This window comes from Euprymna scolopes, chromosome 7, assembly GCF_053919585.1.
Source record: "Euprymna scolopes isolate OS-2025 chromosome 7, ASM5391958v1, whole genome shotgun sequence".
Classification (NCBI taxonomy): domain Eukaryota; kingdom Metazoa; phylum Mollusca; class Cephalopoda; order Sepiida; family Sepiolidae; genus Euprymna; species Euprymna scolopes.
This window is the reverse complement of record NC_136488.1, coordinates 42,725,715-42,750,283: the sequence shown is the minus strand read 5'-3', so window position 1 is coordinate 42,750,283 and position 24,569 is coordinate 42,725,715. Positions and strand designations below refer to the sequence as shown.

Below are 24,569 nucleotides of genomic sequence, written 5' to 3'. Positions count from 1 at the left end.
ATCTAGTGCGCTTGAAAGTCAAATCATAACGTAATATTAGAAAAATAAACAAATATTTTTGCAATTTGTCACAAATATATTTCAGAGGTATACTCCATCTTCAATGCGTTGCTTTGTTTTTTTTTCTTTTCTTCTTCCTTACCATGTAACGTTGAAGAAAAAAAGTCTGTTTGTAAAGAGCCGCGCGTTGTATCTAGCGGTTGCATTTTGAAATGTTTGAACTGTGCGTAGGCAACGCGAGAATAAGGTCAACGCGCGGCTCTTTACAGACTTCTTTCTCCAAATTTACAATATGGCAAGGAAGAAGAAAAGGAAAAAAGAAACAAAACAACACACTGAAGATGGGGTATACCTCTGAAATATATTCGTGATAAATTGCAAACAAGTAAAATATTTCTTTATTTTCCTAATATTACGTTGTGATTTGGCTTTCAAGCGCACTAGATACGTATTTAATTTTATTCAAATTAAAACATCGTTTCTATATTAACTCTCATCCTTGACGTTATTCTCGCGTTGCCTACGCACAGTTCAAACATTTCAAAATACAACCGCTTGATACAACGCGCGGCTCTTTACAAACAGACTTCTTTCTCTAACGTTACAACATGGCAAGGAAGAAGAAAAGGACAAAAAGAAACAAACAAAACAACATACTGAAGATGGAGCATACCTCTGAAATATATTTGTGATAAATTGCAAACAAATAAAATATTTGTTTATTTTCCTAATATTACGTTGTGATTTGGCTTTCAAGCACACTAGGTGCGTATTTTATTTTATAACATGATATTAATGCAGGTGTGCCTCAGGAGTATTCTCAGCCACCAATTGCTATAACAAATAACACCATATCTTATAGCTCATCGTTCAAACTAACAAATTTAACATTCATAGGCAACATGAATTGAAATAAATATATTGAAGACATTGCCAAATAAGCTGCAAAAAAATGGATTCTCTTTACTGCGCTAGACAATTACTTACACCACAGAGTATTCTTTATCTTTACCACCATTCGCTCATGCATAGAGAATCGTTGTCACATCTAGGCCGGTGGTGTCTCACTCTTAGACAGTGCGAGTCTCAAATCTAATAGGGCCCACACTGTCATCAAACTCTAATCTCTGTTTCATCACCGTAATGTTGCATCTCTGTGCCTGTTTTACAAGTACTTTAGTGTGATGTTCTCTACTGAACTCATAGTACTTGCGCTGCCCCTGGACATACAGACTTCCGACTAACCCAACAAGCAGCAAAATTACACCTCTTCACTGATGAGGTCTCTATATAACGGAAGGTTTTCTATCTTAATAGTTTCTTCGCTCAGACTGCTAAACTTCGGAATTCCTTGCGTGTTTCCTGCTTCTCTCACTGTATTAATCTGCAGAAATTTAAATGCCATGTAAATAGACACTGCACTGCTCAATTCCTCACTTTCCCCTGTTAGGTATGATTCCAAATACATATGTGGAAATATGCCATTGTTTGGTATGGAAATGGTCGGGAAAATGTTTTTCTTATTTTAGAAAAGAATATGAAAGTTGCAAATACTTTTCATTTCTGTGTAGCAGTTTGGGGTGTAGATTTTGTAAAGAAGAAAAGTTTAAGATAATAACTTTCCTTTAGAAATGATAAAATCCTCATCTCAAAATATAAAAACAGCATAATGCGAATGCAGGCGGGAGTGAAGAAAGAAAACTTGTGTTTTAGATGCACCTGTTTTGAAAATAACTTGCCATTTTTGTTGTTAATCGGTCGCTAGATCGGTCAGTTGGACGGAAACGTTTAATTTTTATTTCAATAAATTTTAATATTTTGAATTCTACATAAGTGTTAACCTTTGGTCCTGGTTGTGAAAAGAGTCATGGATATGGAATTGATTGATTCAAGTTATGCTTTAAAATCTAAGTCTTTGGTTTGTCACGCTTAAGTTTGAACGAGCTTTGTTGGTCTGTAGATTTTAAGCCTGAAATTTTATTTTCATTAATCTATCAAGCTTACGTTTGAAATAGTATTATTGTTCGTCTGTCAAACTTAAGTTTAAAACAGTATTTTCGCTGATGTCAAACTTAAGTATAAAACGGAATTTTTTTGTGTTGGTCTCGCAATCTGTAGTTCAGACAGCATTTTTGTTAGTCTGTCAAAATTAAGTTTTAAACCACATTTTGGTTGGTCTGTCAAGATGAAGTTTTACTTAGCATTTTCGTTGGTTTGTTAAAAACAACAAGTACGTTGATTTGTTTAAGTTAAGTTTTCAGTAGCATTTTCACTGATCTGTTAAGCTTAAGTTTAAAATAACATTTTCGTTGGTCTGCCTAGCTTTAGTGTAAAACGAAATACTCGTTGGTCTGTCAAGCTTAAAGTTTACACAGATTTTTCGTTTGTCAAGCTGAAGTTTGAAACAGCATTTTTTTTTTCGCCCAACACACAAATTCAATGCAACTGGTGCATCTTTATGGTGCAGTTCGATTAATACTGAAACTGAACTTTATTCAATATAAAATATAAATATTATCTATGTAAAATTAAGTAATTTTAAAGCGATATACAAGTTAATACTGATAAAACTGAATTATGAATTTAGGGAACAAACAATTAAAGAAACATTAAACAAATATTTTTGTCCTTCAGAACAAGATTACAGTGTAGTATCTGCTTTGATGCTACACTTTACCTTTTCTGTCCTCGGTCGGTGGAGGAGAAATCTTTCATGACTGAAATTATTTTTATTCCTATCCAGAATCCAGAGTACCCCTTATTGGGAAGCTGGATTTTTCCCACAAGATTATATGTTGAAATATTTAAATAACTATTACTTTAAATATAGAAATTATATTTCAAGTTTTGGTTTTGTTCTTCTATGTCCATTTTTTTCCCCATGTTTTTCATCAAAATGTGTAGCGTATTAGTTGTCTCATAGGCCATCATCAGTGATCACTCACTGACAGTAACCTGTGGTGTTCCCTGGAGACCAAGTGACAACATTCCCAGATTTCCAGTGTTCTCCACCTCTTAATCACTTGTGCAGATGATTGCATGTTATCGCAACAGCCATTATCACTGATTTCTTGTTGGCATCGGCCATTGGTGTTTCCTGGGGTTTGGGTGACAAAATGCCTCCCCAAGGTACCAGATTTGAACTGCACACTTCCTGTGGAGATTTGGTTAGTACTCTTCCACCTTAGTCTTTCCATCCTCCCTGACCCTTCACAACTAGCTGGTGTGGCACCAGTTGATGTCATCTACACCAGTTTTTTTTATTATTATTACTATTATTATTATGATGATAATAATAAGGGTGCTTGTGCAGTGTATGCACGTGTATTTTAAATATTATTTTCAAGTTAAATTAAATTTTGGATTTGTATTACTGTACACATAGATTCGAAAAAGTGATCAAAGGTCAAATATATACCAAATAAATGTTATCAAGGGCAAGATGAGTTACTCTTCTACCTATCTGGAAAGGTTTTTAGTGGTTTTACTTACTTTTAAACGTGTAATCACTTCGAAAATCATACAATGTTTATCGATATATTTTAAAAAGAAAAATGTCGGCATGTTTGGTAGAAGAGTAACTTATCTTGCCTTTGATGATATTTGTTTTTTGACAGCTTTTTCGAGTGTATGTGTATAGTAAAACAAACTCGTCATGTAAATTATTTACAGTTAAAATGTTATAAAAAACAAAAATTAAAGTTTTAAACATATCTCAAAGAAATAAATTACGCCCGGTGCTAAAATATTGAAAATTCACCAATCATAAAAAAAAAAAAAAACTACTGTGAAAAATGCTAACTTTAAAATATTTGGAAATACTCAGTGAAAAGTTTTATTTATTATTAAAAGAATGGACTGAAAAATATTATATAAAAATTGTTTGTTTTGTAGTAGAAAAAAATAAATGAAATATTCGACCTTTCTCTGATAAAAATAAAAGTTCAAACATGAGTTCACTTACGATATTTTGATTAAAATTATCCTAAATGTGCAATTATTATCCGAATGGAGAATTGTTCTTTCTCTTTAGATCATACACGGACAATCGGTAACACATATTGGTAGCCATATTTTCTTATGCCTGTTAGCATGACCACGTGGTTGAATACCGGAAGCTGTCTATACTTACAACTTAATTAGGAAGTGACGTTATGCTGTCATGTGCATCAACCTTCATCTTACTCTCGATAGCCACGCCTCAACATGCTGCATACACATGGAAAACGCCTGTCTAACTCAAACTACTATCAATAATTTCCCCCAATCTTTATCTGTGTCGAAACCTAAACGTAGATTCCATGAATAAAGCTTCTTTCTTAGAACTGCTCGCCTGTGGAACTCTGTTCCATTTGCCTGCTTTCCAGCTGACTACAATTTGGCAGCCTTCAAGTCCAACGTAGACAAATTCTTGATGAGCTATCCCCTTAAGTAATCCAATTTACCAAATTTTCACTACTAACGATTACTACAATATTGTCCCATTGGCTACTGTACACTCATTAACCCTTATCCTCGAGTGGTCTTTGGAACTTGATAAGTGGTAACTCCTATGTAAAAAAAAAAAAAATACACATGTTAGATAGACTCCTCACTTGGATGATATTGGTAATGCTCTGGTACTAGTAGTAGTAGTAGTAGTAGTAGTAGTAGTAGTAGTAGTAGTAGTATCGTATAGATTAGACCTATATCATTATGTTATCGTAGTAGTTGTATTGGTATTGTGTGAATGAGTGCTATTGAGTTTTGTTTAATAATGAGTATGCACACAGTTATTTAAAAATATTTTTTAAATATGTAAAAGAAGTTACACCTCCCCTCTCTATCATAATCATATTCGGTTCAACTCCCCTTTTACATGCTAGCATTACGGCTCTTAGAACTTGACTTGCAAACTAACCTATCTCTGGCGAGGTCTTTATTTTTCCTTCTATCACTCAAGTCGATTCTTATCACTTATTCCCAGGTTTTCCTTGGGCTTTCCCTATGAACTGAACCTGTTCTGTAAAGGAGAGGAGGGGAGGGGGGGTCTACAAACCAAAATACTCCTCCATTGTTTCACTGCGACAGCTATTAACTCAAGAATTCTGATCCATTCTTTCAACGTGGCCATACCAACAAAGTTTCCTGTTTTGCACACATCTCTTTATACTGTCCAGATTTTATCTTCCTCTGAGGTCATCAGAACTAAGCCCGTCTTTAAGATACATCCAAGGATGGAATACTGCTGCCATATCTGGGCGGGAGCTGCTAAAAACAGCCTATCCTGCCTTGTCAGAGTACAAAATAGACTTTGTGGCTTAGTGGAGGATGCCTTTTTCTCTACCCTGCAACCTTTCTCCTACAGAAGAGACGTTGCGAGCCTATCCTTGTTTTATCGTTATTTCCATGGCAGGTGCTCGTCTGAACTCCAATCTCTGGTCCCCTCTCGCCAATCTTTCACGAAAAACACCCGTCTAGCTGAATCCACTGTGAAAAATTTCCCCCACTCTTTATCTGTGCCTAAATCAAAACGTGGATTCCATGAACAAAGCTTCTTTCTTAGAACTGCACGCCTATGGAACTCTGTTCCGTCTGCCTGCTTCCCACCTGACTACAACTTGGATGTCTTCAAGTCCAACGTTAACAAATTCCTAATGAACCGCCCCCCCCTTAAGTAAACACTTCATCAAATCTCCACACTAACATACTGTACTTGCAATAACCCTTATCCCTGAGTGGCTTCCGGGTCTTGATAAGTGGTGACCACCGTGTAAAAAAAAAAAATTTTTTTAAAAAAAAAATATGTTTTTGTTTACTTTTGTTTATTTTTAGAAAGGAATGTAAAATTTACTAACACTTTTAATTTCTGTTTTGCTGTTTGATCTCTTTGGAAATGTCGACGAGAAAGGAGAAACTCCTGCCATGGATCTTTTGTTGATGTCCACTGTAAGCATCGTGTGAAGCGGACTAAACGTGACGTCAATGCAAAAGGTGCCTTAATGTCAAGCTCTTTTTCTCTTGGGACTGGAATGGAAAAAGAAAGTTTCACGATTAAATTTTAATATACATAAAATTGCCTCCTTAAAAACAAAACTACGACCTTATTTTAAAACTTTTATTGAAAAAAATTAATTCAGGTAACTTGATTATATTCAATGTAGCCGCCTTCAGCCTCAAACACCGCCTCGATTCGGGTTCAGAGCTGGAAGCATGCCTTTTCCACAGCGCCGGCTACAGCTCGGCGAATATTTGGCGGATGGCAGCGATCAGGCTGATTTTGGTGTTGTGGGAGGTCATGTTGGTGATGTTCTTGACGTATGACCAAGCGAAGTGTTCCAGCGGGTTCAGATTGGAGGAGGAGAGAGCTAGCCAGAGAAGGGTACAATGTCGTAGCACTGCTTCTGAAGCCAAGTTTGGATCTCTTTGGACTTGTGATCCGGTGTCGAGTTCTGCTGCTACACCAAGGTCTGCCAGTAAATATCTGATTGTATCAGGGGGTCACCACACTCTTCAATACATCTAGGTACACTTTGGTGTTGACTTTCAAGCCGACTTTGAAACTATGAGGTGACATTTGAAACCACATCAAAGACAATCACCGCGACCGGAAACTTTGTTTTCAGCACACTGGGCACGTCTCTGTTATTCAGATTTGCATTTTAAGGGTGCTGGCAATGGTCCTGTTGTCATAACTTGGATCGATAGAGAACATAAGCGGCGCATCTCCGATCTCGCTTGTTAAACATTGTGTCACTTTTCAGGCATGATAGGAGGCTCCTATCGCCCTTGGGATTTGTATACAACTGGCTAACTAGTAGATGATCTGCAACAAGAAAAAAAGCAAACCTGTTTTCATTAAACGAAAATTGAATCATGTTGTTTTTTCTAAAGCAAAAATTTTATTGTTACACCCTGTAATTATAAATACATAGGCATTTTCTTGCACACACGTAGAGGGTTGAGAGAAGAGGGCAGAAATCAGAATGAGATCTAGAGAGGGAGAAATACAGAAATATGTGGACAGACTAAAACAGAGAGAGGTAGACAATCAGGCGGGGGGCAGACAATGATAGAGAAAGAGGCGGGACGACAGGGTAATATAAACAGGTAGATGCATGAACAGAAAAACAGACAAAGAAGATAGAGAATGGTTGAGAAAGGGAAGAAGGGGCAGACAACTAAGTAAAAACAAATAGACAAATGCGTAAAAAAGGTACAAACCGATAAATATACTATACTTGTTTTTCATTATCTTCTGATTCCTTTCACGGCTTAACTGCATCATTGCTTTTAAATGATGCATATCGAATTTTATATCACGGATTTTTCAGTATATCGCGCTATTTTCGAAAAAATAAATTCACCTTATTATTTGAACTAAGTACCTCCCGGTTATCGCATTTTTTTTTTACACAGAAATCACCACTTATCAAGGCCCGGAAGCCACTCGAAGATAAGTGTTAGTGGGTATACATTAGTCAATGTGATTATAGCGTAGTAAACATAAGTAGTGGGAATTTTGTAAATCGGATTACTTAGGGGGACGGTTCACTAAGAACTTGTTTACGTTGGACTTGAAGAGAATCAAATTGTTGGAAAGCAGGCAATCGAAAGAGAGTTCCACAGGCGTGCGGTTCTAAGAAAGAAGCATTTTTTAAAAATTAACAGATATCTAACGTTCGTACTATATCTATTGGGCATATTTTCTCTGATATCTATGAGATTTTAAAACTTTTCGCTTTAATTAAATTGATATACAATCATGAAAATATAAAAATTGTATTCCTGAGAACTGTTAATATAAAAGTACGAAAATAATTCATAGAAAACTAACGATTAGAAGATCGTATCGTATCGTACATGTTAAAGTAACATGAAACATTTGAATGCTTGAAAACACCAGTAGATGTAATATTGTGATATTGTGAGACTAGCAAGCTATAAAAGTTGCTGATCTCGTATGAGATCATTGGAAGGAAATGACAACACAGGTCACAACATGTTTGCTATTGCACGCGGATACCTGAGTGTGCGTTCTTGCACAGATGTGTTGATACATGCCTAATTTGAAGCTTTTATAAGCGTTGAGTCGGTTTGTTCATTGTCATTGAGGAGAGTAGCTGTTGATGGACATCGACTCGTCTAGTTTTTAGTAAGATAATATATGATATTTAATTAATTGGAATGCTTATTGAGATGAGTATTATTTATCCATTTTTATTTATTTTTTGCGGACTATAATTCTCATCATTTTAGTTGTTTCAAGATGTTTCAGCACACTATTCCTCTGGCCTTCGTCAGGTGGTAACTGCGACGGAATAGGAACTCTGAATCTCTTAACTGCATCCTCAGCAATTACTGCTTTCCATAGTTGTTGTTGTCTAATCACTTTCGGCCAACTAAGCCTTTGGTCAACTTTGGGTAGGATTCTAATCGCTATCTTTAGACAATGCTTACCTGGAATGGCCTGACAAAGGCCAGAGGAATAGTTGGCCGAAGCGTCATGAAAGAACAACTAAAAAGATGAGGATAATAGTCCGCAATAAATAAAATGAATAATGTATGATATTAGTGTGATGTAGATATAAAAATTATATATATATATGTGTGTGTGTGTGTGTGTGTGTGTGTGTGTGTGTGTGTGTGTGTGTGTGTGTGTGTGTGTGTGTGCTGCATAATGCGTGAATAATATAGAATTTTTTGTATTGAATATTTATATATTATAAATTTAATATTTTTTTCTTTTTCCATATATATGCATAAAAATTACTTCTTTATCCAACAGATGTGTAAAAGGCGTGTACTGCGTAATAATGCGACAGAGTATACCGGCTGTATGCAATTGCTGAGCCGTGTGCGAAATGACGTCACGGTAGGGAAAAAGAAAAAGACTAAAAAAGAGGGCAGAGTTTACAGAGAAGGATTTCATTCGGGAAAGTAACCGGAAATAAACGCCGTTATTACAAAAAGAAAGGGGCCAATTATTGCTTGTCTCATGTTCTTTGCGACGTACTCTGCTACAACGTGTTGGGTGTAAGCGTGTACCACGTTACAATAAGGTTACTGACAGATGAGTATCTTACATTTTTATTTGTATTTCGATAATTTCAATAGATGAGCAAACAGAGTACGACTAACATCTGATGTTTTGGGTTTTTTTTTTACTAGAGAAAATGAAAAAAAGCTACAGAAACTTACATAAAAATATACAGTGTGTATCCGGAAAATGCTATTAGAGAACCGTATAGCAGAAATTGCTTGGAAGGTTTCCAATGAGAGGTGCTTCTCACTCTGGCCAGCCATAGACGGTGAACAGTGACCAAGTGATTGCCCTTCGCCAGCTAGAAAGATCGCACAAGATTTCGGAATTGGGCGTGGAAAATGAATTGCATAAAGTAAACTTGAGGTTGGATTCTTCCTTCCTAAAAACACGAAAGAATTTTTGGTCAACCAAATAATAGGCTTTGCATCTGCTTAAAATCATAATATCTGTGAGATTTTTTAAACACAAAATTAAAACTACTGAAATGGATGTGTATGGAAATGTTCATCATCATATCGTATGAATTCGAAGATTTTATTGTTGGCATTGGTTTCCCCAACATCGTCAGAATTCTTTCTAGAAAGACATCGGGGATACAGGAAGAACCAGCGAAAATTATTTTTGTGGAATGAACTGTATTCGAATTTGGGACTTCCAGGTCGTCAGTCCGCGTTGTTAATAACTAGACCACTGTCACCGTCACGACTCCCTGGAAACGTTAATAAAGGATTAAGAATACAGTATTATCGTTTAAAATATGGAAATAGGGGTTTACATATTTTGGTACTTTTGCATTTTAGCTTTCTTTGATTTTCATGTTTTGAAGAGTTCGATTCGTGGCAAAGGGCGACAATCACAAAATTTATGGAACATTTGCAGAAGTTTCCGTTAAATCCAAACAGAAAAACAACATAAATCATTTATTGAATTAAATGAATTTTTTAACGAATCCTTATTTTATTTTATTTTATTACCAGTAAAGATGCCTACATTTCGCGCGGGACTTTGCTGTATGCTCGGGTACCTGCTTCGCGTGCACCCTTGCAATAAATGGATGTTATAAAAACAGCACCAAATATGACCTTCACCTTGAAAAATGGAGTGCACCATCCCTAGGTCGGAGAACATAATCATGCCAGGTTTGGTCATGATCGGTGCAGCAGTGTGGACTGTAAGAGAGTTGTACAAATAGACACACACACACGCACACACATACACACACACACACATACATACATACATACACGAGCGCTACTATTTTATACATATAGATTATTATTTTTTTAAAAAGTTTTCGTAATTAATTAAAATTTCGACTTAAATTAAAACACCGAACAGTTTACTTACAAAAAGATTACGTCAATTTCCAGAGAAATGTTTGTGATTGTCTCCATTTGTCCAGCATCGAACTCTTCAAAAATGAAAACCAAAGAAAGATAAACAGCAGAAGTGTCTATATTTTTAAGATTTTTTATCAGCATATTTGTAAATCAACACCACTGCAATTTTTGCCGAACAGTCCCAATACTTTTTTATGGGTGGTACAGGGGATCCAGGGAATGTTTTTTCGAAAAAAAAAAACATATTTTTAGCAATGGATATTTAGGAAAATTCCACTACTTTTGTTATAAATTCCAATTTTTGCCGAATAATTCCAATATTAACAAACATTAGCAAATTTGACTGAAAAATCTACACTATGAATCCAACTTTTTTCCTTTGCTAAAAAATCATAAATTCATAGTGAACAGAGTAGTAAAATAAGAACTACATCACGCACGCAAATTTCTGGATATTTATAAACACTGAAGAAAGAACACTCTGAGGGGCGGATTTTGATGATAATAAGTTCAGGCATTATAAAAAACATTTCATTACTTTCGTAATTATAGCTAAACAAAAAGTTCCAGATTTTCTGCCGAAAAATGCATTTCCTAGTTTTATATTTTCGTGTAATTTTTTTTTTTTTTTTTGGGGGGGGGGTAATGTACTCATTCATGATTTTTTGTCTCTTTTCTAAAAGTTAAAGAAAACATATCGTGTTGCAATCTTTTGACACGATCATCAAAAAAAAAAAACATTTTTTTCGTATGGTGCAGGGAGACCAGAGAAATTTTTTTCGAAAAACTTACTTTTTAGCAACATCTTTATTTTTTACAGACGACGTTTTTTACATTATTATATTATCTAAATATTTAAATGAACTCGTTAATTGAAATAGCAAATCGTTTTTGTTTTTTATTCATCAAACCTTACTGTTTTGCGTTCAATCTCGGCAAAGTTTATTTTTAAGGCTCTTATAGTTTACGCACTATCTTCAAACACAGTGTTGCCCAGGATAAGAAACATTGTTTCTTGCCCAAGTGCTAGCAATTGTCTTAAGGTAGGATACCATTTTAGTTGACGCCGACCAGAATAAAACTTCACCCGGGTAAGATGTTACACGCAATTTCACTTATATTTAGTTTTATATGCTCCCCCCCCCCAAAAAAAACAGATCATTCAAAAAAAATGAATAAATAAACTCATCGTTTTTATGTTTACGGGAAATCACTATTTTTTGTTATCTTCTCGGTGTTGCTCAGGATTTACAATCCTCATCCTAGAGAGAGTGGGGTTATTTAAGCGTAGCATCTCCTGGTAATTAGTCAATCAAAAATTACCAATATCTTCTAACACGTTAACTAATACTTGGGCAATAATTTTGTGCAGGTCAACCGAGTCAATTTTTATCCTCGACATTTTTACAAAGTAATGCGTACATTTAAAAGGCCTTATTTCGAGTTGGCTAACACGTTAACTTTTTTCACATTTTCCTAACTACTACGACTAATTTTTTTTTTTTTTTCGCACGGGTACTCGTTGATACTTTCATTTGGGGGGGGGGATCCTCAATAGCTTTTGTATACCACATCTCTCCACTTGGCCAACGCCGGGTAGCCCCATTAGTTATATATTTAAAAAAATATCCATTAAACATCAGCGTATGTAATCAATTACATTCCTTCATAAACAATACAATTTAAAACTGGACTTCTTTTTAATACTACTGGATATTAAATCTCAAAAAGTTGAAACCAGTCTTAAAATTATATATTACTAGCATAGGTGCCCGGCGTTGCCCGGGTATTTGGAGGTGTATTTTGAACAAAAAAAAGCGGTCAATTTTTTAAACTTTTACCCCTATTATGACCCTTTATCATTTATTGTTTTGGGCTCAAATTAAGTTATTATGTTAGATCCATGTCCAAGGAACATATATCTAAAATTTCAAGTGTTTAGACCAAAAATTGTCGGAGGAGTTTGGTAGAGTTCTCAGGTCAAATCGTTGAACTTTGACCTCTTAACAGCGAAATTTCTGGCCGAAAACGAATCACATCGGTTTTTCCAAATCAGTACTCTGTATATCAAATTTTGAGTCTGTTGACTGAAAATTGAGAGAGTTATTGCGTAGGGAAATGTAAACACATAGACACACAGACAGACAGGTACACAGACAGACAGATACACAAACACGTTCACTTTTATCGGCAGAAAATTTGGCAATTAAGGGGTCATTGTTCAACGATTTGACCTTTGAGAACTCTATCAGACTCCTCCGACAATTTTGGATCTAAACACTTGAAATTTTAGATATAGGTTCCGGGGACAGGGATCTAACTTAATAACTTGATTTGAGCCCAAAACAATAAATATCAAGGGGTCATAATAGGGATAAAAAATAATAAAAAAATGACCTCTGAGGTCTCTACGAAATTACTCAGACAATTCTAAATTTGACATAAAGGATATTCAGTGATAGGGTAAGCTTTTTAATCGGTTTGGATCGAAAATATTTAGTTACCAATATATAAATGTATGTATGTATGTTTGCATGTCTGCCTAAAACTTTTGATGGATTTTATCAAGATCAGTATCGTTTTAAAGTTCGACCTTTCAGACAACAAATATCGAAAAATTGGCTAAAAACTTTAATATCTTCTCCTTCAACTGGGAACTTCTCTACAGGAGGGGGGCGCTTTTTTCGCCGATATTTTTTAAAGTCATCCTCTCCTTTCGATTGTCTAGCCTTATTTTTTAAAAGGTCACTTCCGGTTTGGCGGTGCTCGTAGCAGCATAGTCGTCAGGTTTTTTCCACATTCTTTTCCTCCTTCGCGGTACGGGTTCGAGCCGGCTTTCCTACTACCAATTTTGTTTTTTGCTTTTTTTTTTTTAGCTCAACAGACACATCCAAACACCGGGGCAATACTGGGCTGAAATGCTAGTCTATCTATCTATATATCTATAAAAGTGAACGTGTCTGTCTGTCTGTGTACATTTCCCTACGCAATAACTCTGTCAATTTTTAGTCTACAGACTAGAAATTTGATATACAGGGAACTGAGGTTTGGAAAAATCTATGTGATCGGTTTTCAGCCAGGAATTTGGCTGATAAGGAGTCAAAGTTCAACGAGTTGACCTTTGAGAACTCTACCAAACTCCTCCGACAATTGTGGGTCTAAACACTTGAAATTTTTGATATAGGTTCCTTGGACATGAATCCTACATAATAAATTGATTTGAGCCCAAAACAATAAATAATAAGGGGTCATAATAGGGGTCAAAGTTTAAAAAATTGACCTTTCTTTTTTCTTTTTTTTTCTTTTTTTTTTGCTCAGCATACACCTCCAAACACCCGGGCAACGCCGGACACCCATGCTAGTATATATATATATATATATATATATATATATATATATATATATATATATATATATATATATATATATAAAGCTGAACGTGTGTGTGTGTGTGTGTGTGTGTGTGTGTGTGTGTGTGGTTGCGAATAGGCTCCTATATGGTTGACTAGTATAGAAAACTGATCACATATAATGATAGAAGATGTATCGAGACACAGGAATGGGTATGTTTGATCTGGCATAATGATGATTTATTAAAATTGTGGGGTCTGCGTACGTGCCTGGTCCACATAGTATGGAAATAAAAAATTTAAAAATTAAAAATATACGTTTATAAGTGTCTTTGATATAGATGTACATAATAATACTTTGATAAGTATGTTTTAAGTTAAATAGGGATGGTATAATAAAATTGTGGGGTCTGCGTTGGCGCCTGGCCTCCATAGAATGGAAACAGGCACAAACTGTAATAAAGACTTTTCATATTTATCTGTGTAAGTATACTTTGATAATTATGTTTCAGTTTGAAAAAATATGGTATAATAAAATTATAAGGTGTTCGTTCTCGCCTGACCGTCATAGAATGGAAATATGTCACAAAGTTTAACAAGGTTTTTTAATATAGATCCACAGAATATTGTGATAAGTGTTTCAATGTGAACAATTATGGTGTTTATCTATTTTATTTTTACTTTCATCATATTTTGCTTTGGTTTTGATACCCCCAAATTCGAAGCTGTCTCTTTACAACCGTTCCTTTTCATAACCTATCATACTTTCATAAATCAGAGTCCATTTTCTGTAGGCTGTTTTTGAACCCAGTCAACGACGGGTACTTTTGCTAGTATATCTTTAAAAGTGAACGTGTCTATGTGTCTGTCTGTCTGCCTGTCTGTGTGTCTGTGTAAATTTTCCTTCGACATAACTCTGTTAATTTTCAGTCTACAGACTCGAAATTTGATAGACAGGGTACTGAAATTTGGGAAAATCGATTTGATTGGTTTTCGGTCAGAAATTTCGCTGTTAAGAGGTCAAAGTTCAACGATTTGACCTTTGAGAGCTCTACCAAACTCCTCCAACAATTTTGGGTCTACACACTTGAAATTTTAGATATAGATTCCTTGGACATGGATTTAACTTAATGTTAAGGGGTCATAATAGGGGTCAAAGTTTAAAAAATTAACCCTTTTTTGTTATTTTTGCTCAGCATACACCTCCAAACACCCGGGCAACGCCGGGCACCCATGTTAGTATATCTATAAAAGTGAACGTGTCTGTGTATCTGTGTGTCTGTGTGTGTACATTTCTCTACGCAATAACTCTGTCAATTTTAAGTTTACAGGCTCGAAATTTGATATACAGGGTACTGAGATTTGGGAAAATCTTTGGGATCGGTTTTCGGCCAGAAATCTGGCTGTTAAGGGATCAAAGTTAAACGATTTGACCTTTGAAAACTCTATCAAACTCCTCCGACAATTTTCGGTGTAAACACTTGAAATTTTAGATATAGGTTCCTTGGACATGGATCTAAGTTAATAAATTGATTTCAGCCCCAAACAATAAATGTTAAGGGGTCATAATAGGGATAAAAGTTTTTTAAAAAAAATTGACCCCTGCGTTCTCTACCAAATTACTCAGACAATTTCTGGTCTAAACATTTGAAATTTTACATAAAGAGTATTCAGAGATGGGGCAAGCTTTTTAATCGGTTTGGGTCAAAAATGTTTAGTTACCAATATATAAATGTATGTATGTATGTATGTTTGCATGTCTGCCTAAAACTTTCGACAAAGGCGACGGATTTTACCAAGATCAGCATCGATTTTAGGTTGTACCTTTCAGACGGAAAATATCGAAAAATTGGCTAAAAACATTAATATCTTCACCTTCAAATGGGCACTTTTCAACAGGGGGGTCGCTTTTTTCGTCGATATTTTTGAAAGTCATCTTCTCCTTTCGATTGTCTAGCCTTAATTTAAACCTATGTCACTTCCGGTTTGGCGGTGGTCGTAACAGCAAAGACGTCAGGTTTTCCCCGTTCTTTTCCTCCTTCGCGGTACGGGTTCGAGCCTGCCTTCCTACTACCACTTTTTTTTTTTTTTTTTTTTTGCTCAACGCCGGGCTGAAATGCTAGTATCATTATAAATGTAAATAAATGTTTCATCGCAATGGAAGGTGGTCCAGTGGTTAACGACACGGACTGACAACCTAAGTGTTCCAAATTCAAATTCAATTCGTTCCACTTAAGATGTTGGCAACCTTCACGTAGTCTCTCCTGTAAGTATCAGATTTCTTTCTAGGAAGAATTCTTACTAGAATATCGGGGAAACCAATGCCAACAATAGAATCTTCGGCTTCATACGATATCATGATGATCGTACTATGATTTGCCGTGTGTAAAGAAATGTGTGTGTGAAAATAAAAGTAAAATGAATAAAATTCAACGAATGAATATATTATTTACTAAAATGCATGAAATAATTAAATGTTTTCGCGCCTATATTAAAATATGTGTTTAGTTTTCATATTTAAACAACTACAATTATGGACATTATGAGCCCAAATTGTAGTATATATTGAATATTAAATTGTTTTCGGGCCAATACATGATTAAAACCATATAAATTGTTTTGTATTATTAATCAACTGAATTATGCATATTTCCTACGTTATTGATAAAATTTGCTCATTCACATTTTTTCTGTCAAATACGTTTGAATTCATGTTTTGAAACATGACGTAAATCATAAGTATATGACGTCATGCCAAAGCTATAATTATTTTGTTAAAGTAATGTTTTAAGCTCTATTTATAAGAAAAGTCAAATAGAAAACTTGGTAGAACGTTAGTCAGAAGATCTAACGGTTTACATTTGAGATTTCCAGTCATGGTGCCTACTTTACTTGTGGGATTTATTATTTGTTGTTTACTGGTGGGGGGCACCCGGCTTTGCCCGGGCGTAAAATACGTTTAAATATGATATTTTAATTTCTTCGGATTCCGTACATATTGTTCTAGAATCGTGACTTAAAAAGTAAAAAAAAAGTATTTGGGTGCCATCAGCTACAATCGAAACCGAATCATTCAAAGCTGGTAACGTTACCACTATACTAACGTGACACGCATATGAGCTGATTTAAAATTTAGAATAAACTAAGATTAATGTGCAAAATGTATGATGATTTTTTTCAATTTTGACCTATTTTTACCCCTTAAAAACTATTTTTACCGGTTAAAAGAACGTAAAAAATCCGATCATTTAAGGCCCTAGCGCCGCTCTACGCCTTTTAGTTTCGGGGAAGATAGAGTTTAAAAATATGGAGAAAGACAGACAGACATATAGTCGTTTATATATTAGATTTCCATTTCTAGAAACGGTGCAGAGTCTGTACTGCATTTTTTATGTCATTGGCGAAAAGTCATCTTTATTTTTCTATGACGAACCACATTTCTATTAAGATTTCTTTTTTTTATATTCGTTTCATTTTATATCCGCAAACAGAACGTATTTCTTTATATTTCCGTTTAACTGTGGCTAGACCACTCGGCTCAGTATTTGTTCAATATATTATTAAGTATCTCTTTTTCACTCATTTTATTATTATTCTCTCTCTCTCTCTCTCCCTCTCTCTCTCTCTCTCTCTCTCTCTCTGTGTAACAGAGCGCAGACGCGTATATGCAAATACAAGTGAAATGACGTCACCGGTAAAGAAAAACAAAAGCAAGCTAAATGGCGTCACCGGTAAAAAGCAAAATGACGTCAAAAAGGAGAAAGAGCACGTTAGAGAAAACGATCACGTTAAAGACGTGGACCATGTTCGCGATCACGTTAAAGGCGATGATGACGTTTGAGAGCACGTTCGAGAAGACGATCACGTGAGGGACGTTACAACGGTCACGAAGAAGAAGAAAATAAATGTCGTTGCACAACAACAAAAAAAAGGCATGTCGAAGTTCTTTTCTATTTTTTGTCTGCTTTGTGACTGAGGCTGCAGCGTGTTGGTTCCCGGACAACATTATATCTCTTTCTTTCTATTTCACTGCCCTTCTCTTGTTTCTTCTGTCTCTCTGCTTTTCTTTCACCTCTTCCATATTAAGTCGATGATACATTCTCAACAATCAGTTCATCAAATTTCTGACCATTTGAGTTAGGTGAACTTTTTTCTGTCGGGTGGAAGTATCCTTCTGGGCAGTCCTATGGGGTCCACTTTTCCAGACTTTGCTATCTCGTTTTAAAAAATGGGTTAGTTTACTGCCGATCGCGTGACTGGCATTTCTGTAGGTCGACCCCCTTTCCATGACCATTGCAAGTGAATTTGTGTTATCGCAACATTGATTTCAAACTGGCAACGACTATTAGTCTTCCCTGTGATTTAGGTGACAAAAAAACCTCGCCAATGTTCAAGTATTCTACGCACTCTTCCAGTGGAAGTTTAGTTAGTGATCTCCCTCCTCAGCCCTTAACGAATATTAATACTGTGGTAATAGCCGAAGCTGGATCCATCTCATTTTTTGTTGGGAGGAGACGACGGTAAATGAACTGTTTCTCAGTTTTAGTTCTCTTGCGTTTGTGTTTATGATTATTATTATTATTAGTAGTAGTAGTAGTAGTAGTAGTAGTAGTAGTAGTAGTAGTAGTAGTAGTAGTATTCAGCACATAAACTCATTCCGCCTAATACCCACCCAATCTAATTTTGCTTAGTGTTTTTGTTCCTTTTGTTTCTCTTTTACCTTTTGCTTCTTTCGACACTAAGATAACCCCTGACCTTTCATTCACATACGGACTTCTTAAAACCCTTTTTTTAACTCCTGATAAAATACGCCCCCATATTCTGATTCTTCAAACGAAAAACGAGACACTTGTTTTTCATCTTTTCTCCAGTTCACCCACTTATCGAAGTCCTTCAAAAATAATGAACTCAAGCGAAAAAAGACAAAAAGGCACACTTTAAAACGAGAGATAATAAGTTCTACTTTTTTTTTTCTATCTCAATCGAAATTTTGAACTTCTTATCATAATCAAGAAGAATGTGATCATACTCCATAAACTACTTAATATACTTGTAAAATCTGTCAAGCTTGGAAATTGAAGGCAGCGGTCCGGGCGCCAAATAATCAATGAGCCGAATGAGCTTCATCAATCGCTTGTTTTTTTTTTCTTTTCTTTTTTTTTTCTTTTTTGTTTGTTTGTTTGTTTGTTCTTTGTTTGTTTTTTTTGTTTTGTTTTTTTGTTTTGTTTAGTTTTTGTTTTTTTGTTTTTTTACATTTGAAGTTAGTTTGGCGGAGGGGGTGACAGCTATGTATGTTTTAGGTTTTTGCCTTTTTTAGATGAGGATCGATTATTCATATTATTTGGATTCTTCATACAACTGTTCTCATTTTTAGTGCTATTTTCATAACGTTTCGGTCGATGTAATCTTGGACATTCTTCAGTCTATGATCGACAGAAAATTTCCGAGTTCGAACTCCGGAATCTTTTTGTCGAATTCGGGAATGTTTTTGCCAAACTCGGGAATCTGCACAAAATTTTGAACAGAACCCTTTATTTAATCCACAGGGGTCCGCAGACCTCGTGGCGTAGTAAAAGTATTTGGTAACATTCCGTTGAAAGTTATACTTTTCTGGAAGTTGAAGGTTCAATCCTCAGTGTGGACGAAAATAAAATTGCAAATTACTTAGGATTTCTATCTTACCATATCTGAGGGAACGAGAACAAGTTACACAGGCTGATTAAGTAAAGAGTACGTGCTATGTTTCGGATACAGCAACATTGAATCTTCTTGGTTTAGATTTTATTGAAGAGCTTGATTTTTTCGATATTCCTTTAAAGTCAATTTTTTTCAAGTCAAGTTTTTCTATATTAACGCTGCAGCATATGCTGAAACTCGTTTTAAGAACACACAAAGCTCAAAGGCAAAGTTCAGCAATACTTGTTCAATAAGGTATTGGATATTGTATTAAATTTAAAGCGACTTTAAAACTGAAGTTAGATGCAAAACCAATCTTCAAATAAAAGCGTCCTGCACCGTACACAGATTTAGCTAGAATGGAAAAAGAATTGGGCCGCTTTCAACAACAACAACAAGTAGGAGTAATCGAATTTACAAATTTCTCATCCTAACCAGCACCTATTGTCATTATAAAAAAGGCTAATTGCAAACTACGCCTATATGCGGATTTTTTCACATGATTAAATGACGTAGTTGAGACATTATTGTAGTAAGTGTTTTTCAGACTATAGAACCGGATCAATAATTTTACAATTTTTCCTGATGGAAGCGAAAAAGCCATTGTACACGCATCAAAATTATTGACACTAACTGAACGAAAATACAGTCACATCGAGAAAGAGGTTCTAGTAATTATCTACGCTGTGGGGAAATTTCACAAAATGCTCTATAGCTATCATATTCCTCTTATCATCGATTTCAACCCTCTAACAAGTATTTTTATCCCACGCAAAGGAATTCCAGTCCAAGCATGGACAAGCAGTTAAAGGAACTTGTAAAGAGTTGAGCCAAATATCAACTGGTTGCAAAGCCTCAATAGAAAACAACATGGCATTCCTGACCTACCCCAGAAATTTCTTGGTCACGACTACATGTTGATTTTGCAGGATCAATAAATCAACAACATTACATAATATTAGTTGACCTTTACAATAAGTGGACAGAAGTCTTTCGGCTAAATCGTACTACCTCGAATAAAACTGTAAATAATTTACAATAAATTTTCAGCGAATTACGCCAAACTGTTCACGCAATATACAGTAAACAAAGCAAGCCCCATAAGAAAGGTCCAAACAGAAAGACGCAGCGATGGTGAAAAGTAACTTCAACCCTACAAGTAGATCCACATCAAACATTCTACAAGCGTCATATTACAAAGGGGAAGGGTTATAAGCAGAAATAGAAAGAAAAATCTCTATAAAAGAATGATTGTCTCCCAAAACGGACCAAGATGGCGGACTCGCATTATTTACAATATCGTTTTTGTAAAGTCATCATTTTTTCCTATTGTTAATACTTACTTTCATGCTTATATGAAGTTTTCTTGCTAATTCTCATAACCAGCAACAAATGGACTTCTTACGAACACAACAAAAAGTCAATGTTTACTTGTATTCATTTTAGAAAAAAAGTTCATTGAGAAAAGTCGAGAGATTTAAATGAATAAGGTTTTACATTTACTTTTGATGCGCAAACAATAATGAGAAAAGATAATGAGTTGTTTGTGTATTCGTTAGTGTTTGCGTGCGTATGCTTATGACTGTGTGCATACGTGAGTTGATACAGAAACCCCAAGCCTGACAGAGAAGTGAAGGGTGAAAGAATTTAGGTAACGTAGATCTTAGCTCTGTCGATTATTTTGGCGAGTGTATGTGCAGACATATATGCACAGAAAACATTTAGAAATTATCATTTCGAACACCGAAGTGTAAACTTCGCTAGCTACAAATGCCAGTATTAATATAATGTATATCCTCATTAAGGTCAGCAATTCAATCACAGTATATAAAAACATTACATTATTCTGATATTTATTTCAGTATCAAAATGAATGTATTATTTTGCAGATGGAACAACATAAACAAACTCCTGATAAACCGCCCCCTTAAGTAAGACACTCTATCAAAACCCCCAATACTAATGATCACTACAATACTATCTCATTGATTACTGTACACGCAATAACCCTTATCCCTGAGTGGCCTTCGGGCCTTGATAAGTGGTGACTCCCATGTAAAAAAAAACTAAATTCAGAGATCTCAATTTGAAAATTACACTTTGCCGCCTTGTACATGAGAAATCGGAGTATTTTGATGCTTTGCAACCTTTCGTGGTGCATATATCTTTCTATAAATAGTTAAGAATGTTTATTTATTTGTGTATTTCTATCTACAGGATAATCTCCTAAACTAATGAATGGACTATTATGAACTTTGGGATATATAATTTAAGCAACACGGTGAGTAGCATGGTCACATTTTTTTGTTTGGTAAACTTTAATACTTAGAGGTGTGTGTGTGTGTGTGTGTGTGTGTGTCTATCTCTCTCTCTCTCTCTCTCTCTCTCTCTCTCTCTCTCTCTCTCTCTCTCTCTCTCTCTTGTATTAAAATATGTGATAATTAAACTACACAGAATCTTCCGCATTTTATCCCTGTAAAGACTCGGAAGGCTAAAATATATAGAATTCGCGTTGCCGGTTTTTAATCACTGATTATTGTATTTGCTTTTTTATCATAATTTACGGCATTATATGTATATAAGAACGCGTTCTCTCAGACCAGGATTTGGAACTCCGTTTATAATTACAGTACGATCCAGAAAACGAGGTTATTCTTGTCTCCTACTGTAGGCGTTTTGAATGCGTATATAATAGACTGAAAATTATATTGATTTCAAAAGGTTCGGTTGTTATTAAAGAAATTAAGTGCAGTGGAATACATGAAATTTGCAAACGACAGTTTACCACATAAGACCAGCTGTATAAAATTTATTGAAATGATGCAACTACTGGCCAAATTATTTAGTCCAAAAATGCCTCATATTTGCACAAGGATTGGTATTAAACACATATGTTCTTAAAAATCAGATTTAACACTCTAGCAAATAGCCGATGATTGCCAACTATTTATTAGCGTGCACCAGGATTCAAATGATATTGAATAGCGGCAACATTTGGTAATATAAAGAGAAGTAGTCTGCCTCCTAACCTGGGCTTCGGTTTTATGCAGATGCATTGTACGGAGATGCCCTTATAAAACGGAAAAGTGTTTTAAATGCGATCGCATAAGGCATAAAAGTGCGCATTGTAAAATAAAATAAAAATCAAAAGTAAAATTTTGAAAAAAAAAAAAGATTTTTATCAGAATCGCCAAACGAGACAAAATAGAAAATATTCGGAAAGTTGCTCAAGTCAAAATATTAAATAAAAATATAAAAATACAGTTCGACTAAAGATCCCATTTGTTAATTGTCAATGAAGAAAATCTGCAAACAATTTTTATTCAGAACTAATGAAATAATTAAAACGGCACCGAAGAGCACATCAAATTCGAAGGCCAACTCATAATGGTAGTCATAATACACGAAAAAACTTTAAAACTAAAATTATTTGTAATAATTCAAGTAACCTACTCAACAGAGCTTGGATGGAGAAGTCATAACTATGGGACTTACATTTTGTCAGAATGTAAAAACTACAGATGCCAGGGTAGAAAAGTACAAAAAATATAGAAATTGACACGGAGAACTTAGTGCAGCAGTTCGCCGCAGTGAAAGCCAGAAAAGTGAAATTTTAAATATAAAGATGGTAGGTAAATAAATTTTCAGTTTTGGTTAAAACAGTTTACTGTTAATTTTTTCGACACTGACCAAAGCTTTCTTTCGACTGAATTTATTGCTTCAGCACGCACAAAAAGAAATACTCAATGAGAAAATGGAAGAAATTTACTTGAGTAAATGAACCAATGAACATCTTTGTCATATACGTAGCCGGGAGCTCTTGTTCTTTAAAAAATATGCATGTGTGAGTGTGCACAGTAGTTTCTCACAGAGGACTGAAAATGCTTTTTTCAGCATCTTGATTTACTATCCAAGAGAATACAAATTAACTCGTTCATAAAAAAACTGTTTACTTCTATAAGTGCCTTTTTATTATTTAACATATAAGTGAGTTTTATGTTTACTATTAATAAATGGTAAAATTATTTTTATTTCAATCGACAAATATATTTTGAATAGTTTTCATTTCTGATATTTTTTCTTTCTTTTTCTGTTTTCCCATCGCTCTCCATTACATTGTGACATTAGTTTGATTCTTATTCTTGATTGATTTGTGAAATAATCACACTATCTAATAATCATATTACAGAAGGTTTTTATGCAGCAGTAGGCGTGTCCAAAAAATCGTCTGTTTTTGACCCACCATGATTTAATCTTCTGATTAATTAAAACAAATGAATGAAAAGTATATTTATTTTTAGTGCATCATATAGAGGAATGATTAAATAAAAAATTCCATGTAAAACTTATATTATTTGGATTTTTTTTTCATTAAAAAATTTGAAATTGAAACTGTGTTAATGACCGATCCAAAATGGTGGTAACGTATTTCATTACATAAAAAACAAAACATGGTTTCATATTGATTTTTATTCAAAATTCAAAAACCTATTAAAAATCGAGTTTTTAACAGATTTTTGTGCAGTTTTCACCATTTTTTTTTAACTTGTTTATTTTCCTATGCAAATTATTTCATTATTATTTCACTAAAACAGACCCAAATTGGTGAGAAAAACATTTTTTAAAAATCAGTGTTCGCTAATATTTTTTCAGCTTAACGGGGATAGATTGAAAAAACATTTACAGTAAAATGTGTAAGTGTTCGCTCATTGAATCTTTTTTATAAGCGAAAATATCAAAATAAACAAGTATGGTGACTCGCACGTGCTAAAAATACATACAAAAATAATTAAGATAAAAAACAATAAAAAAACACACACATTCATATATGAATGTAAACGTTTCCATTATATTTGTGCCTTTTTTAATATTTAAATACAGAAGCGAAAGTCTTATTCACCTAAAACAGATTTTATCGCTTGCGAGCTACCATATTTTCAAGGGACATGTCTTAAAGAAAGTAAACATTATGACACCTTACGTTTAACTTGATATTTACTACGTATAATTACGGCTTGGTAAGTAAATAATTATTACAGTTCCTCTTATTAGTGATTGAAGAAACTATTTTTAAAAAAATAATGTCATTTATCGACGGTTATTTCAAATTATTAACCTTTCTTTGCTTGTTTACGAAAAAAAAATGCAAAATGGCGACAAATTTGAATTTGTAATATT

The 24,569-nt window shown here is 34.6% G+C and overlaps 1 protein-coding gene across 4 annotated transcripts in view; it reads right to left on the bottom strand.

Annotated features, from left to right (window-relative positions):
* The window catches only part of LOC145279696 (uncharacterized), a 615,039-nt gene that overhangs the window by 511,268 nt on the left and 79,202 nt on the right, over nt 1-24,569 (bottom strand). For all 4 annotated transcript variants that reach the window (XM_080130975.1, XM_080130976.1, XM_080130974.1 and 1 more), the window contains one exon: nt 5,838-6,006. In XM_080130975.1, the coding sequence (XP_079987101.1) occupies nt 5,838-5,936 (99 nt within the window). In that variant the 5' untranslated portion in view covers nt 5,937-6,006. The remainder of the gene's footprint in view (nt 1-5,837; nt 6,007-24,569) is intronic.